The following is a 15,824-nucleotide window of genomic DNA, read 5'->3' as shown; positions in this document are numbered from 1 at the left end:
ACAGCAACCCGGACAACTCCACGGACTGTCTGTGTGTGTGTGACAGCAACCCGGACAACTCCACGGACTGTGTGTGTGTGTGTGTGACAGCAACCCGGACAACTCCACGGACTGTCTGTGTGTGTGTGACAGGAACCCGGACAACTCCACGGGCTGTGTGTGTGTGTGTGTGTGTGTGTGTGTGTGTGTGTGTGTGTGTGTGTGTGTGACAGCAACCCGGACAACTCCACGGTCTGTCTGTGTGTGTGTGTGTGTGTGTGTGTGTGTGACAGCAACCCGGACAACTCCACGGACTGTGTGTGTGTGTGTGTGTGTGTGTGTGTGTGTGTGTGTGTGTGTGTGTGTGTGTGTGACAGCAACCCGGACAACTCCTCGGACTGTCTGTGTGTGTGTGACAGCAACCCGGACAACTCCACGGGCTGTGTGTGTGTGTGTGTGTGTGTGAGACAGCAACCCGGACAACTCCACGGACTGTCTGTGTGTGTGTGACAGCAACCTGGACAACTCCACGGACTGTCTGTGTGTGTGTGTGTGTGACAGCAACCCGGACAACTCCACGGGCTGTGTGTGTGTGTGTGTGTGTGTGTGTGTGTGTGTGTGTGTATGTGTGTGTGTGTGTGTGTGTGTGTGTGTGTGTGTGTGTGTGTGTGTGTGTGTGTGTGTGTGACAGCAACCCGGACAACTCCACGGACTGTCTGTGTGTGTGTGAGACAGCAACCCGGACAACTCCACGGACTGTCTGTGTGTGTGTGACAGCAACCCGAACAACTCCACGGACTGTCTGTGTGTGTGTGACAGCAACCTGGACAACTCCACGGACTGTGTGTGTGTGTGTGTGTGTGACAGCAACCCGGACAACTCCACGGACTGTCTGTGTGTGTGTGACAGCAACCTGGACAACTCCACGGACTGTCTGTGTGTGTGTGTGTGTGACAGCAACCCGGACAACTCCACGGACTGTCTGTGTGTGTGTGAGACAGCAACCCGGACAACTCCACGGACTGTCTGTGTGTGTGTGACAGCAACCCGAACAACTCCACGGACTGTCTGTGTGTGTGTGACAGCAACCTGGACAACTCCACGGACTGTCTGTGTGTGTGTGTGACAGCAACCCGGACAACTCCACGGGCTGTGTGTGTGTGTGTGTGTGTGTGTGTGTGTGTGTGTATGTGTGTGTGTGTGTGTGTGTGTGTGTGTGTGTGTGTGTGTGTGTGACAGCAACCCGGACAACTCCACGGACTGTCTGTGTGTGTGTGTGTGTGACAGGAACCCGGACAACTCCACGGACAGTCTGTGTGTGTGTGTGTGTGTGTGTGTGTGTGTGTGTGTGTGTGTGTGTGTGTGTGTGTGTGTGACAGCAACCCGGACAACTCCACGGACTGTGTGTGTGTGTGTGTGTGTGTGTGTGACAGCAACCCGGACAACTCCACGGACTGTGTGTGTGTGTGTGTGTGTGTGTGTGTGTGTGTGACAGCAACCCGGACAACTCCACGGACTGTCTGTGTGTGTGTGACAGCAACCCGGACAACTCCACGGACTGTGTGTGTGTGTGACAGCAACCCGGACAACTCCACGGACTGTCTGTGTGTGTGTGACAGGAACCCGGACAACTCCACGGGCTGTGTGTGTGTGTGTGTGTGTGTGTGTGTGTGTGTGTGTGTGTGTGTGTGTGTGTGACAGCAACCCGGACAACTCCACGGTCTGTCTGTGTGTGTGTGTGTGTGTGTGTGTGTGTGACAGCAACCCGGACAACTCCACGGACTGTGTTTTTGTGTGTGTGTGTGTGTGTGTGTGTGTGTGTGTGTGTGTGTGTGTGTGTGTGACAGCAACCCGGACAACTCCTCGGACTGTCTGTGTGTGTGTGACAGCAACCCGGACAACTCCACGGACTGTCTGTGTGTGTGTGACAGCAACCCGGACAACTCCACGGACTGTGTGTGTGTGTGTGTGTGTGTGTGTGTGTGTGTGTGTGTGTGTGTGTGTGACAGCAACCCGGACAACTCCACGGACTGTGTGTGTGTGTGTGTGACAGCAACCCGGACAACTCCACGGACTGTGTGTGTGTGTGTGTGACAGCAACCCGGACAACTCCACGGACTGTGTGTGACAGCAACCCGGACAACTCCACGGACTGTCTGTGTGTGTGTGACAGCAACCATGACAATTCCATGGACTGTGTGTGTGTGTGTGTGTGTGTGTCAGCAACCCAGACAACTCCACGGACTGTCTCTGTGTGTGTGACAGCAATCCGGACAACTCCACGGACTGTCTGTGTGTGTGTGTGTGTGTGTGTGTGTGTGTGTGTGTGTGTGTCAGCAACCCAGACAACTCTACGGACTGTCTGTGTGTTTGTGACAGCAACCCGGACAACTCCACGGACTGTCTGTGTGTGTGTGACAGCAACCCGGACAACTCCACGGACTGTCTGTGTGTGTGTGACAGCAACCCGGACAACTCCACGGACTGTCTGTGTGTGTGTGTGTGTGACAGCAACCCGGACAACTCCACGGACTGTCTGTGTGTTTGTGTGTGTGACAGCAACCCGGACAACTCCACGGACTGTCTGTGTGTGTGTGTGTGTGACAGCAACCCGGACAACTCCACGGACTCTGTGTGTGTGTGTGTGTGACAGCAACCCGGACAACTCCACGGACTCTGTGTGTGTGTGTGTGTGACAGCAACCCGGACAACTCCACGGACTCTGTGTGTGTGTGTGACAGCAACCCGGACAACTCCACGGACTCTGTGTGTGTGTGTGTGTGACAGCAACCAGGACAACTCCACGGACTCTGTGTGTGTGTGTGTGTGTGACAGCAACCCGGACAACTCCACGGACTGTCTGAGCACTGTGGCCACGCCCTTCCTGGACAGCAGCAGGTCCATCAACGAGACTCAACCCATCACTGTGGGCACCTGTGACCAAGGGGCCCTCGTCTTCGGGGTCTCCAATGGCAGTCAGCATGGCTACGGAAAAATGGTGGGGTAGGGGTGAGGGTATGGGGAGATTGGAAGATTGTGTCTGTCTGGCTCTTTGTCTCGCTTGTCTGTCTTTCTGTTTCTCTCTACTGTCATATGTATTGTTGTACTGGTACTTATACAGCGCCTGTCTTCGGTCGGTAGAAAAATCCCTAAGCGTTTTACACACAGTCATTTGCACAACAGGCTGCAAACCTGGGTAGAGCCGAAAGACGGCTGCTTCAGTCTATGCTGCTGCGGCTATATTGCCGCTGCTACTACTACTACTACTACTGCTGCTGCTACATTCACTGTTGTTGCTGTCGCACTGCAACTATTACTACACTGACTACATTTGCTGCTATTGCTGCCAGTTCTACTGCTGATGCCACTATCGCTATTTTTTGCTGATGCAACATTGCTCAGTTCTACTGCTACTGCTGATGTCACTAAACCTACATGGTAACACTTTCTGCGCACGTTATCCCCCCACCCAATTTTTAAAAATGTTATAATTGAGATTGCTTCATAACTTAATGTTTCTTATGTTGTTGTTTTTTGTAGCTGTCGCGTAGTTACATACGTATGAGTTGGTCATGTTGAAAAGGATAAACGGCTGTCTGTATTCTGTTCTGCTGCTAGTACTGCTACAACCGCTCATACTGCTGCTGTTCAAGCTGCTGCTATCAATTTTACTGCTATTGCTGGTATGCATGCTGTTGTTACTACAACAACAACAGCAACAATAACTACTACTGCTACTACTACTACTGTATATCCCACGGCTTTAATTGTTACTACTTCAGATGATGATACCGTTGTGCCGAGTTCATCGTTCCAGCTGCAACAGCTGATGATGATGGTGGTGGTAATGGTAATAATGATTTTTTTTTATGACAACCATAGACAGATGATATAGACATAACCAATCTTGTTATAAAAAGGGACACAATAACTAAATTGTTATTCATCGTCAAATTAATCACTGTCTCATTTCCGATTTTGATTGTGCGTGAATCAGCCGCCAAGTCAGCAATAATAATAATGGTAACAATAATAATGGTAATAGTAGTAGTAATAATAATAATAGTAATGATAATAATAATAATAATATTGATTTAACCCACGGGAACTGTACCTCAGTTTCCCCTTTACCATGTACACTTTTATCTCCGGCCCCGCCGGCTCTGATGATGATGCTTTTGATGATGAAGTCGATTTTGATGATGATATGATAATGATGATCATCATGTTGATGATATGACTCGGGATGCTGATGCTGATGATAATGGAAGTAGTAGTAGTAGTAATGGTAGTCGTGGTGGTGATAGCAGTAGTAGTAGTAATAGTAGCAGTAGCAATAACAGAATAACAATAATAATGATACTGATTAATTCATGATAATTATTATAACAACAAACAATAACAAAATAACAATAATAATGATATCAATTAATTAACAGATGATAATAATTATAACAACGGCAACAACAACAATAATGATAATGATAATGGACTCTATCCACAGGAGGTGTATATCACCTTCTTCTCCACAAAGTACAACTACATCCCCCCACTTGTGTGCTACATCCCTTGGAATGGAACCTACCTGAACCCCACCCCGGGAAAAATGGACCGCTCCCCGCTGCCATCTTGTTTCGTCACGGGCACCGTGCCCGACCCCGCCAAAAAGATCACTCACACCATCGACTACTGGTTCCGCGTGATGGACTGGGAGATGTAGCTGCCATAGTCAGACAGGAAATAAGTGTTGATATAAAAGGGTTCAGTTGTTTTGGTCCTGGGCTATGATTGGAAACTTTTTTTTTCTTCATCTGAACGACAGTGTTCTCTTCCTGCCAGAGAATACGCCCCTGAAAATGTAGTGTGGCTGCCTTAACGGCGGGGTAAAAACTATCATGCAGATAAAAGGTACAACGGTAAAATGAAAAATTACTTTTCAGTCTAATAAAAGCACCAAGTGGAGAAAGTTTATAAAAACTGTGGGTTGTAAAATAAGACCCACTTTTGATGAAAGGTGTCCAACGTTTCAGACAGATAAAAGCCCACCCTCACTTCTGACATTCCAGTGAACGTGGGAGCTGCAGCCTATACATGCGAAAAGAAATAAAGCGTTGAAATATGTGGCAGCTGTTTGTGGTGGTAGTGGTGTGTGTGTGTGTGTGTGTGTGTGACAAGACTCGAGCTAACAGTGATGACAACTTTGAAGCATATGGAGGTGGCTGAACACTGGACACAGCCCCATGGACCCTTCATTCATCAGTGAAACAGGTGTCCTTCCAAATTCGCCCAATTGCCAACCTCTTACATATTACAGTAAATCTTAAACCCTTGGTTATGGTGTATGCTGTTCATGTGAATTTTAAACCTGCAATGACAGCATAATTATGCTGTCGACATAAATTTTAAACCCTTATAAATATGCTGTTCATGTAAATTCTGAACACTTGGTGAAAGTATAATGCTGTTCACGTATATTTCAAACCTGCGACATCATATGCTTTGAATATTAATTCATTCTGAAGTAATAGTAACATTATAATGCAGTTCGTATGAATCTTAAACCTGATATGAGAATACAAGTTGTTTGCTCGAACATTTTTTCTCTTGTATTTTCTGTGAGCTCGTTTCCTGCACTGACGTGTGTGCAGCGTACTTAAGTTGTGGAGGCATGACGACGATATAACACAATATACTGTGAACTACCTTTATGTGTCCACTACTTTTTCTTACAAATTTCACCCCAAGATGGGGATGGGCGTTTGCTGGGTACTTTTCACAGGACCCCAATCCCTTGCTCAGTTTCGCTATAAAGAACTGACTTGGCATTTACTCCATGCATGAGAAGACTGCCATTAACTTGCAATATCAGGAGGATAATCAAATGCCAAAGTTTAAATTCAACTTGAGAGATGTGTTTTGCAGCATACTGATGACTGGTAATGACGGACAGACCTACCCTACGAACAGTTTCAAACAAAAGCATGCTCCCAAAAAAGCACAATGCATCATGGAGTGGCATTAAACTGCACTAAATTTTTTTCAATGACACCTTGGAAAATCATGCAGATGTTCTATTCTTTGTCTAAAGACCTACATCTGTACTGCTTTGAAAAGCAAGCAACAAAATCCCACTGCCAAATGGATAATCAATATTTCAGGATTTATTTTTTTCACCCCATGCTGACAAGGTATTTTAACTTATGAACAGTTTGAACCCCAAATAAGGAGTGGACATTTACTGAATACTGGGCATTTACAAGGCAGTTTACAGTAATATACATTAACGACAACATACATAATATGCAGACAGATGTAAAATCACATGGTCAGTGAATTAATTCAAAGTTCTATTAGTACACCTGTTAATTTTGTCAGTCTTCATTCAACTATCCTTAACATACAACACACACTTGATTTCAGCACATGTAACTCATATGTGTGCACACACCCACAAACACCCACATAAAAAAAAATCAGCAATTTATACTGGGGTATTTTTTGTCTTTATTTGAAACAACAGTTCAAAATGGAAACTGTGCATGACACTCATAATGAAGGAAAATAAATGGGGGAATTCTCACTTTGCTGATGTTACAAATCTGCAACAAACCTGAGAGAAAACAAGTAGTCTGATACTGAGAAGAAGAAGAAAAAAAACAGAAGAAAAAGGACAAGGCTTCCAACCTGAATATACTGACATTTTTTCATGTCATAACAAATTATGAGATTATATCTTGAGTAATCAAAGGACAAGGCTTCCAACCTGAATATGCAGACATATTTATTATTGTCATAACAAATTGTGTGAATATATCTTGAACAATCTTAACAACTACCCCAATCACTGGAATGATTTTACGCTGAAACATTTTTCATCATGAAATAAATTCATCTGACAACAGCCAATACACACAGAACAAAAGAAATGGGTTGTGCACATTCAGTTGGATCTAAAATAATAAAACTCAAAATAGGTCAAAGGGCTTTTCATCCTATAAATCAGATTTTTCCTTACAGACAAGCAAAATCATGGATCTCTTTAACAAAAATCTCTGCAATCAAATAACTGCACTAGTGAATCACAACAGCAAAACAATGCAATGTTTTTCTGTGTACCATGTGATTACTGCTATCAGTAGGAAAAGCTCCCCAAATCGATCTCTACCCCATGTATCTCCCAGCATTCCAACACACACACATCTATTCCCAATGAGGAATACCACTCTCAGTCATGCCCTTTTGGTCACTTTGAGGAATATATGTACATGAAACTTTTTCATGAATGGAAAGAATGAGGACAAGAAACGTAATGGCACAAAATCTGGAATCTTTTTTTCTATTATAAACAATATGAATTATAATTTACCCCTGAACCCCTGTCAAGTCAGCCATGATGCCTCTGGCCCTGCCAGCATCCATGACCACTCCAGGTTGAGGTGAAAGAACTACACGCCCCATATGAAGGTGGATCTCAATCCTTTCCTTCAGCTGTTCTAACATTCCTAAACCAAAGTTAACTGCCCATTCACACCTAGGTGGAGTGAGGGCAATCTCAGCGAACTGACTTTCCCAAGGAAACAGCACCACGCCAAAACTACCTTGAATTCCAAGCACTGGTGAACAGTGATCAGAAATTCAACACAACTTGAAATGCAACGGCACCACCTCAAAAACCCAAACTCACCACCACCACGGTAACAGTAACATGTCCACCACTGAAACCATGCAACTGTCTTCTTCCTGTAAACCACAACACAATGTGTCTGTGCCATGTGGCTGGTGCTGTTAGTGTCACAGCTTAAGTTTTTTATCACTTGCCAGATGCACTCAAGCAAGAACCAGCACACACATGGACTGATTCAAAACCACACACTTTCAAGTATAGTTGTAACAGATACTACTAATACCTATGTCTGCATAAAAATAGACCAACAGGTTCCACTCTGGGTTTGTATTTTTTTGTGTTTTTGTGTGTGTGTTCTGTTCATCACATGTGAGTGAACAAATTGGATGAGGCCTTCAAAACTTGTGTCTTATTCACTTAATCCGAAACAGGAATTGGGGAATGAAAGAAAAAAAGAACCAACCAACCACCGAGTGGGTCATCTTACAACAGGACATTATAACTGCACTGTTGTGACCTCAACTTTTAATCTCTAACCTTCTTTGTGAAAGTTTAATGTTCTAGCTAAAACCAAACATTGTGGCAGGTATTATGAAAATTAGAGAAGAGCGTCAAGCACTGTCATATTTTTACATCTTTCCCATCATTCCATGCCGTGACTTTTGAACTGTGACTCCTGACCTTGACTCTATGTCATACTTTTTGTTCTCACTATGACCAGTCACTGTATGAAGTTTGAAGACTGAATGAAAGGCCTTCTTTGTCTATTGTACCTGCACACTTTCTAACTCTAAAATTTTCAATACATTACACTGTGACCTTGATATAAATTTTGATAAGAGATCATGCTGTCACTATAGCCAATCACCAAACTAGCTTTGATGAAAATTTGATTTTAAATGTGAACTCGAATGCTTTGTTCTATTCTACCAAACCATGATCTTGACCTTTTGATCTCTCACCTTGATTATCATATAATCAAGGATGGGATGACCAGAATGACCATACACATAGCCACAATCTTTCCAAGATTTCTTTTTCTTTCAGTAATTTTATCCTGTAGACTTCTCACACAAATACAGAGCTCATCAATAAACATCAACCTCATAAACTTGTTAAAGCACAGTATGCATCCTGTACAATGATCATGACCAAAACTGTATGTACAGCAAAGCTTGTTCTATACAAATTGTATACACACATATATATATATATAACAACAATTTGATATTCAACAATACATTTTACATGAAAAAGAGTGGGAGTGGCGGTAACATGTAATGGAAAGCAGTTGTAACAAAGGAGAATCCCCCCCCCCCCCCAAAAAAAAACACACAAAAAACTGAAGAAAACAACAACAAAAACTCATGAAAAATCATTTTGATCTCACTGTTCTCAAAATTCAAATTAACTGCGACCCTGAAAAAATGTCTAAGCCTTTTTCTGTTCCAACACACACTTTTTTTAATTCAAAAAAAAAAAAAAAAAAAAGAAAGACCATATCCATTTCAACTTGCATAACAATGATTACTTGTTGGGGAACAAAAAGAGAATGAAGAGGGGAAAGAAGAAAACAGGGTTGTGCTTCCCACCTCTGACAAACACAAGAAAAAGAAACTGTGTAAACACACAAAAAAGAAACAAAATATTCTGCAGTCTGTTAGAGCAGTAATTTTCACCAGTTACCAACACTTGTCTCATTTCAACAACGCTCACAAGGAGTCAATGCAAGAGAACTGAAGATGACAGCTTGACAACAACAAAAAAACCCACAAAAAACAACTCAAATTCAATAAAACAAGTGACAAGACCAAACGTGTCAACAAATCCGATTACTCAGTTTCTCTCTATGGCTCGGTTGCACAGTTGGTGATCTTCGCAACACTGACCTTGCTTAGTTGTTAAGAACCTTACATGTTGTTCAGAACCTTCATAAGTCTGTGATCACACCAAGTATCTTAACATCAAGCAAACCTAGTGCTCCTTATATAGTTTATACATTCCATCCAAGGTTGTCCAAAAGGGAGATAAGTGTTTGCAATCCAACAGCCATCCTGCCCCTCACAGGACCATCACTGCTGTCATTTCACTTCTTGGTTTGAATTGGTTAAAAAGACCTTAAGCTGGAGTCAACCGCTGGTCAGAGTCAATGGAACAGACTGCCTCTAACATGATTTCAAGAACAAACTCATATTACTGTTCACATATAAGTACCAAAAAATGTTTGGCTCATTCATAAACAGGGGAAACCTTGAGCATTTCATTTCTAACCACCCTCTATATAACTGCCCCTGGAATAAAAGTGAAATGAAGTAAATGAAAAGAAAATGTATGTATCAATCACCCCAAACATTCTAAGATATATTCAGTACAACTGTAAAAGAGTGGCAGCTTCTGAAAGAAGGCAGTTTGGCTTACAGTTTACTTACTTTTCATCTGCAAACAAAGGTTGCAAACATGACATCCATTTCATACACTGTGAAAATGGAATATTACCCAGAGATGCCAACCCCTGTCATGTATTTGAAGGAACAATCTGGAAATTTGGTAGGAACACATGGACTCCCAGCCACATCAGCAACCATACATTCTGACTAAAAGGCATACAAACACTTCATTTGGCCATGTTCTCTCTTGTTTGGGCAAACAAACTGATTGGTCCACTCAATGCTACTTCAATGTAAACACGCACGCGATAAGCTGAGCATCATCATGTGAGACCAAGGTTGGCAGTGACTGCTCTGGCCTCATGATCGACAGGACTACAGCATCTGGGTAATGTTACAACAGGGAATATGTGACCATACTATGTATTCGAAAATGAACTCATCAGAACAACTTTGACATTAGTGCAATGTTGGAACAAACTGCGACTGAATGTAACAAAATACGGCGCAATCATAACAGTTGGCATCTCTGATTACACATCTCCTTTACTGTCCCCCTTTCCTTTCTCCTCCCAGGTCCCTCGTCACTTCCCTCCCATTTTGTCCTCCTTATTTCCTGGAGTCTCCACACCTCTTGTCTGCCTGTTTGGAAATGGAGGCTTGGAATTATTCATTTCCCATGAAACGATACAATACAATCATAAGCTGAAGCAATGTTCAAATACCAGTCAATGCTGCAGCAGCAAATATTCAGTTCCTAGGCTGTCCTTTAACACAGCAAAAGATCAAAAACCCAAGCAGTGTGTACTAATCTCATATCAAAATCATAAATGAATCAATTCAAAGGGGGACTTGGAGTGGAGGGGGGAAGAGATTATGTTCTTCTTGCACATATATGCCCCTATCTGTGGATAAAAAAAAATCAACTAATTCATAACTGGTATACAGCATGTTGTTTTCAAATTAAAAAACAAAGAAAAGAAAAATCCAACAGAACAGCCTGAAACAGAAACAATGAAACCTAGGCAAAATGTTCCTTATTTCATAAACCTGTGCTGACAAAAACAGGCACGCAACAAAAAAGAAAGAATCTCTGCAAAAGCTTTTAAGTAAAACTGCCTATTTTCATCACTCTCATATGACAATTATGTACGCAATATGGAAATGGGTAAAAGAAAAACCACATATATTTTGAATACTCTTAGATTTCACTTCAGTCACTGCTGATAGATGTGCACTCAATGCGATCAAACTATGAGGTCCAAATGGCAATCAAATAATCAAGATCCACATTGACATCAAACAAGATATGACCATCATTAATCAGCCACTGCTGAAATGCAAGGTTTGTCTCTCTCTTGCTTGCTCACTCTCTCACATACACAGAGCACTCACTAACAGGCCAACACTATCCTGAATGAAAACCTCCAAAAGATCACTGTCGGGCAGAGGGGGGGCTAAGATAAGGGAAGTCTTTGTCCAGATGCTGTACTGGAGAGGCAGTGTCTCTCAGGTGTGGAAATTCCTCTCGCATCAACACAATTGTGCGGCAAATTGGACAGGTGCGTTCCCCCTGGTCCTTTACCCAGCGGTCAATACACTGGGAACACAAAGAAAAAAAAGAAGCTAATGTTCTTACAAATCAAACACACATTCCTAAAACATTGTAAGCTATAACACGGAAACGTTGTCTGCTCAAATCTTATTGAACGTCATTCAAAGGCAATCCTTTATTTTTTTACACTGGGGTCTTAAAAAACAAGAAGGGATAAGGAAACAAATCTAATTCTGTTGTTGTCAGGTGGAATTTGGCCAAAGATGAAAACTGTCAGTTGCCAAAGTCTCAAAATACCATTCACATACTCTGGCCATAAGATGAAAACTGTCAGTTGCCAAAGTCTCAAAATACCATTCACATACTCTGGCCATAAGATGAAAACTGTCAGTTGCCAAAGTCTCAAAATACCATCCATATACACTCTGGCCATAAGATGAAAACAGCAATACTACTGCTGACCTGTTTATGGAAGTTGTGACCACAATCCAAAATGTAGGACATCTCTGCTGAGAACTCCACCAAGCAAATGCTGCATTCCTCCTCCAACCCCTGCTGGCAACAAACCACAGCGCACAATTAAAAACCATTCAATGTAGTTCCAGAACACCAAACATATATTTAATATTGTTCAGAAAGGGGCAGGGTCAAGAAGAGGAGAATGAGATGTCATCAGGGAATTTTCCAGTTTGTTTATAACAGAACCTGAACAAGGCTATAACACAAGAGAGGAAATTGTGCTGGGTTAAAACAAATGATGTTACACTTGCATTCACTGATGTCAGAAAAAAAACAAAAAGTCAACAGCTACAGCCTCAATATCCGACACCTCACCTGCCTCACTTTGAAAGACGTCCCTGATGCGCTGGAACATTGCTGCCACGTTGATTCTGCTTTCTGACCAAAAAACAAAAACAAAAAAAACAAGAACAGTAAGTGTCAACAATGTACTCTTTTTTCATTCAGGACTTTTCTGTCTGGAGATAATCAGTTTCTTTTTAAACCAGAAGCCAGCCATTTATGTTAACAACAAACCAACCCCATGCTGGGATTGGCAATGAATTAACAAAAACAACACATCAAACAACAGGAAAACATGCAAAGTACACAAAACTACAAAAACAAAGATATGAAGACATACAGAAAAATGAAAGCACACTATGTTTTCATGTTTTATGAATACCAAACATTCAGTTCTAATATTAGTCTTTCCACATCAAGTTCTAGGCTTTGATATATTTTCATCATGACTTTATGTGGGATACATGGGCACAAAGGTATGAAGTGTGGAATGTATTTTATGTGCAATTCTCCAGGGAACTGTGAGGGGAAGACAGAAAACCAATGGATTGACAAAATTGCTGAATAGACAGGAAAACCATCTGCAGAGACCCAGGGTTTGACACACAACAGACCTGGAGGAATCTGGTGAACAGTCCTGTGCAGCACCACAACTCTTCACAGAGTAAAGGGAGAATAAGACTGTTTATGCAGTTTGTAAATTTGATCTCACATTAGCTGATCTAAATTACGGATAGCATACCTCAGAATGACATGAATTGAACTGCATAAAAATCAAAAAAATTTTAAAAACCTCAACACCACCTGAACATTTAAGGGGGAATAAAAACTAACATTCTTCAATGTATTTCAGGCATCACATGTGCAGTCTCAGAATACTCCTTTCTCTTTGACAACAGGTCTTTGTTCAGCAGAGAAAAAATGACTTACCTTTCCAGAGGGAGGCGTCTTTTCTTTTTTCAGAGCATTCATCTCAGTGAACACAGGCTTGGATTGTTTCTGTACAACCATAACATACATTTTTCAACTTTGTTGTACAACTATGAGGGTTTTTCTTTTAAAGGAGATGTTTACGTTTACATATATCATTTATAAATGTTACTGTACAACTCAACTTTTTAAGTACGTGTTTACATTTACACACATTATCTATAAACTATTGAGTTCTTTTTAAGTACATGTTTACAACCAGCCGCCGTGGCGAAGTGGTTAGCGTCGCGGACTGACAGCTGGGAGGACGCGGGTTCGAATCCCAGCGGAGGTGGGTTTTTCGGCCCGTGGCTGGCTCCTACCCAGAGTTGAGTGTGCTGTGGGCTTAAATGGGGAGACTGGGACCACACAGTCGAGTGTCATCCACTTCAAGGATGCGTCTTTGGGTGTGTTGCTCTAATTACCTGACCAACACTACAAGTGTCTGTATCTCTCGGGCCTGGTTAACGCCGGGATATCATTATGACAGGAAGCGTAGAGTACAGCCTTGTCACGCAGTCCCAAACCAAAATGGACCTCCATAGCAACATCGTCATCATCCTCCTCCTCCTCCTTCATCGTCATCAATATAAACAAAATAGTCTCAAAGTCTGTGGCCTTTCATGCCCTGCTCTCATGGTGACCTCAGTTTCGATACCCCTCCACTTCCGTGCTTGGGGTGAGTCCTGTCAATGTCGTCAGTGTCGGCAGATGCATGGGGGGCTGTTGTTTGAGGGACGTGGTGGCGGTCTCCACCCTGGGAGGGACGCTCACTCAGTCTGGCTCCGCGACTAAGCCATTATTGTCATTAGTAGGGGGCTTAGTAGGTGGTGTCCTAAGTACGTTAAAACAGAACAGGTACCACTGAACACCACCGAAGTGACTCAGCAGCAGTGCAGGGTCTCCTCTGGTGTGGGGCCTCCTGGCGACCTAACATCGATGGTTCCCTGTGGACTGCTGACGCTGGAACTGCGATGGACGAAGCCGGGTGTGGCCGTGTATGGGGAAATCTAAATGAGCGGCGTGGGAGTAATGCCACTGAAACGGAGCAGATGGGGCAGCAAAAAAAAAGTACATGTTTACATTTATTTATATGAACTGCAACTCAGCATTGTTAGGACAGTGTTTCTTTCACATGAAATGACAAAAAACCGAAACTTTTGTGCAAGCTTTCACCAAGACAGCATCCTCAAGGAATGAGCACACTTTTTTCTTGTCTTTCATTGTATGCATTACACTGACCCATGAGCTTTGCTGTCTCCTCACTTTCACTTGCCAGTGGTCCTGTTGCCCCTGGTTCCCCCTCACAACCCCAACGGTTTACTCAACCTCCTTCCCTGGTTCTCCCCACCTCAACAGCTGGTTTTCCCCACTTCCATACCTCATTTTTCCTACCTGCCTTGTTTTCCTCACCTTCCTGTTTTTCACCACCTACATATTTTTCCCCCATTCCTGGTTTTCTCCACCTACCTGGTTTTCCCCTCTATTGGGTTTTCCCCACTTACCTAGTTTTCCACCACACCTGTTTTTTTCCCTACCAACCTAGTGTTCACTCCTACCTGGTTTTCCACACCTGCCTGGTTTTCTCCACCACTGTGAACCAGGACCTGTGTTCTTACCACAGAGCGTAGTTTGTCAGGATGCTGGCAAAGGACCACAGTCCTGATGTCCTTCATGATGCTGCTGAACAACTTGCCGTGGAAGTGACCTCCATATGCCCGCTTCACCTCGTCTATCACCTTCACTATGTCCTCTCTGGGTGAAAAACACAGCATGCAATGATAGCTATGTAGGGCACAGACACAGCATGCAATGATAGCTCTGTAGGGCACAGACACAGCATGCAATGATAGCTCTGTAGGGCACAGACACAGCATGCAATGATAGCTCTGTAGGGCACAGACACAGCATGCAATGATAGCTCTGTAGGGCACAGACACAGTATGCAATGATAGCTCTGTAGGGCACAGACACAGCATACAATGATAGCTCTGTAGGGCACAGACACAGCATACAATGATAGCTCTGTAGGGCACAGACACAGCATGCAATGATAGCTATGTAGGGCACAGACACAGCATGCAATGATAGCTATGTAGGGCACAGACACAGCATGCAATGATAGCTCTGTAGGGCACAGACAGCATACAATGATAGCTATGTAGGGCACAGACACAGTATGCAATGAAACACTGCACACACACATGAAAAAGCATAACTAAACAAACAGAAAAACAAAAGCACAGACAACAAAAATTTTTAAATCACCAAACTCAAAGCAAACAAGTTCTTTTTCCAGAGAAGTAACAATTTGTTCGACATGCAAAAAACAACAGAAATTCCACCAATTTGCACACCACTGTCTAAACCATGAACCACCACCACCCATGCTTACTGCTTCAAGTGTGGGAACTCATTTGAAATGTTGAGACACAGCTTCTTGTAGGCAGTCATCTTGGTGGCTGGATCCTTGGCAGCAGCACTGGATGCTCTGTTAGAGTCCCCTGCA

General features: G+C 43.0%; 2 protein-coding genes across 2 annotated transcripts in view; one reads left to right on the top strand and one right to left on the bottom strand.

Annotated features, from left to right (window-relative positions):
• Positions 1–5,100, top strand: part of LOC143286467 (uncharacterized) — a 10,022-nt gene extending 4,922 nt beyond the window's left edge. Inside the window, exons 2-3 of the mRNA XM_076594040.1 lie at positions 2,815–2,977; positions 4,484–5,100. Of these exons, the coding sequence (XP_076450155.1) occupies positions 2,815–2,977; positions 4,484–4,699 (379 nt within the window). The 3' untranslated portion in view covers positions 4,700–5,100. The remainder of the gene's footprint in view (positions 1–2,814; positions 2,978–4,483) is intronic.
• Positions 5,101–11,394: 6,294 nt separating this feature from the next.
• Positions 11,395–15,816, bottom strand: LOC143286466 (E3 ubiquitin-protein ligase DZIP3-like). The gene is made up of 6 exons (XM_076594039.1): positions 15,711–15,816; positions 14,935–15,070; positions 13,277–13,345; positions 12,380–12,442; positions 12,008–12,097; positions 11,395–11,590 (listed from the first exon to the last, which is right to left on the bottom strand). Exons 1-6 carry the CDS (start codon positions 15,767–15,769, stop codon positions 11,426–11,428), a joined length of 582 nt encoding a protein of 193 aa, XP_076450154.1. The 5' UTR covers positions 15,770–15,816; the 3' UTR covers positions 11,395–11,425.
• Between the last annotated feature and the right edge of the window lie 8 nt (positions 15,817–15,824).

This window comes from Babylonia areolata, chromosome 10, assembly GCF_041734735.1.
Source record: "Babylonia areolata isolate BAREFJ2019XMU chromosome 10, ASM4173473v1, whole genome shotgun sequence".
NCBI classification, from domain to species: Eukaryota; Metazoa; Mollusca; class Gastropoda; order Neogastropoda; family Buccinidae; genus Babylonia; species Babylonia areolata.
Note: the sequence above shows the minus strand (reverse complement) of the source record. Positions and strands in the feature narration are given on the sequence as shown.

What these genes read in the sequence shown, in the direction of transcription:
- LOC143286466 (XM_076594039.1), bottom strand. Translation starts at nt 15,769, where the DNA reads ATGACTGCCTACAAGAAGCTGTGTCTCAACATTTCAAATGAGTTCCCA. An exon ending in GAGTTCCCACACTTGAAGCA is followed by an intron (nt 15,071 to 15,710) that starts GTAAGCATGGGT and finishes TTTTTCACCCAG; the next exon opens with AGAGGACATAGTGAAGGTGA. An exon ending in GTCACAACTTCCATAAACAG is followed by an intron (nt 11,591 to 12,007) that starts GTCAGCAGTAGT and finishes TTGTGTTCCCAG; the next exon opens with TGTATTGACCGCTGGGTAAA.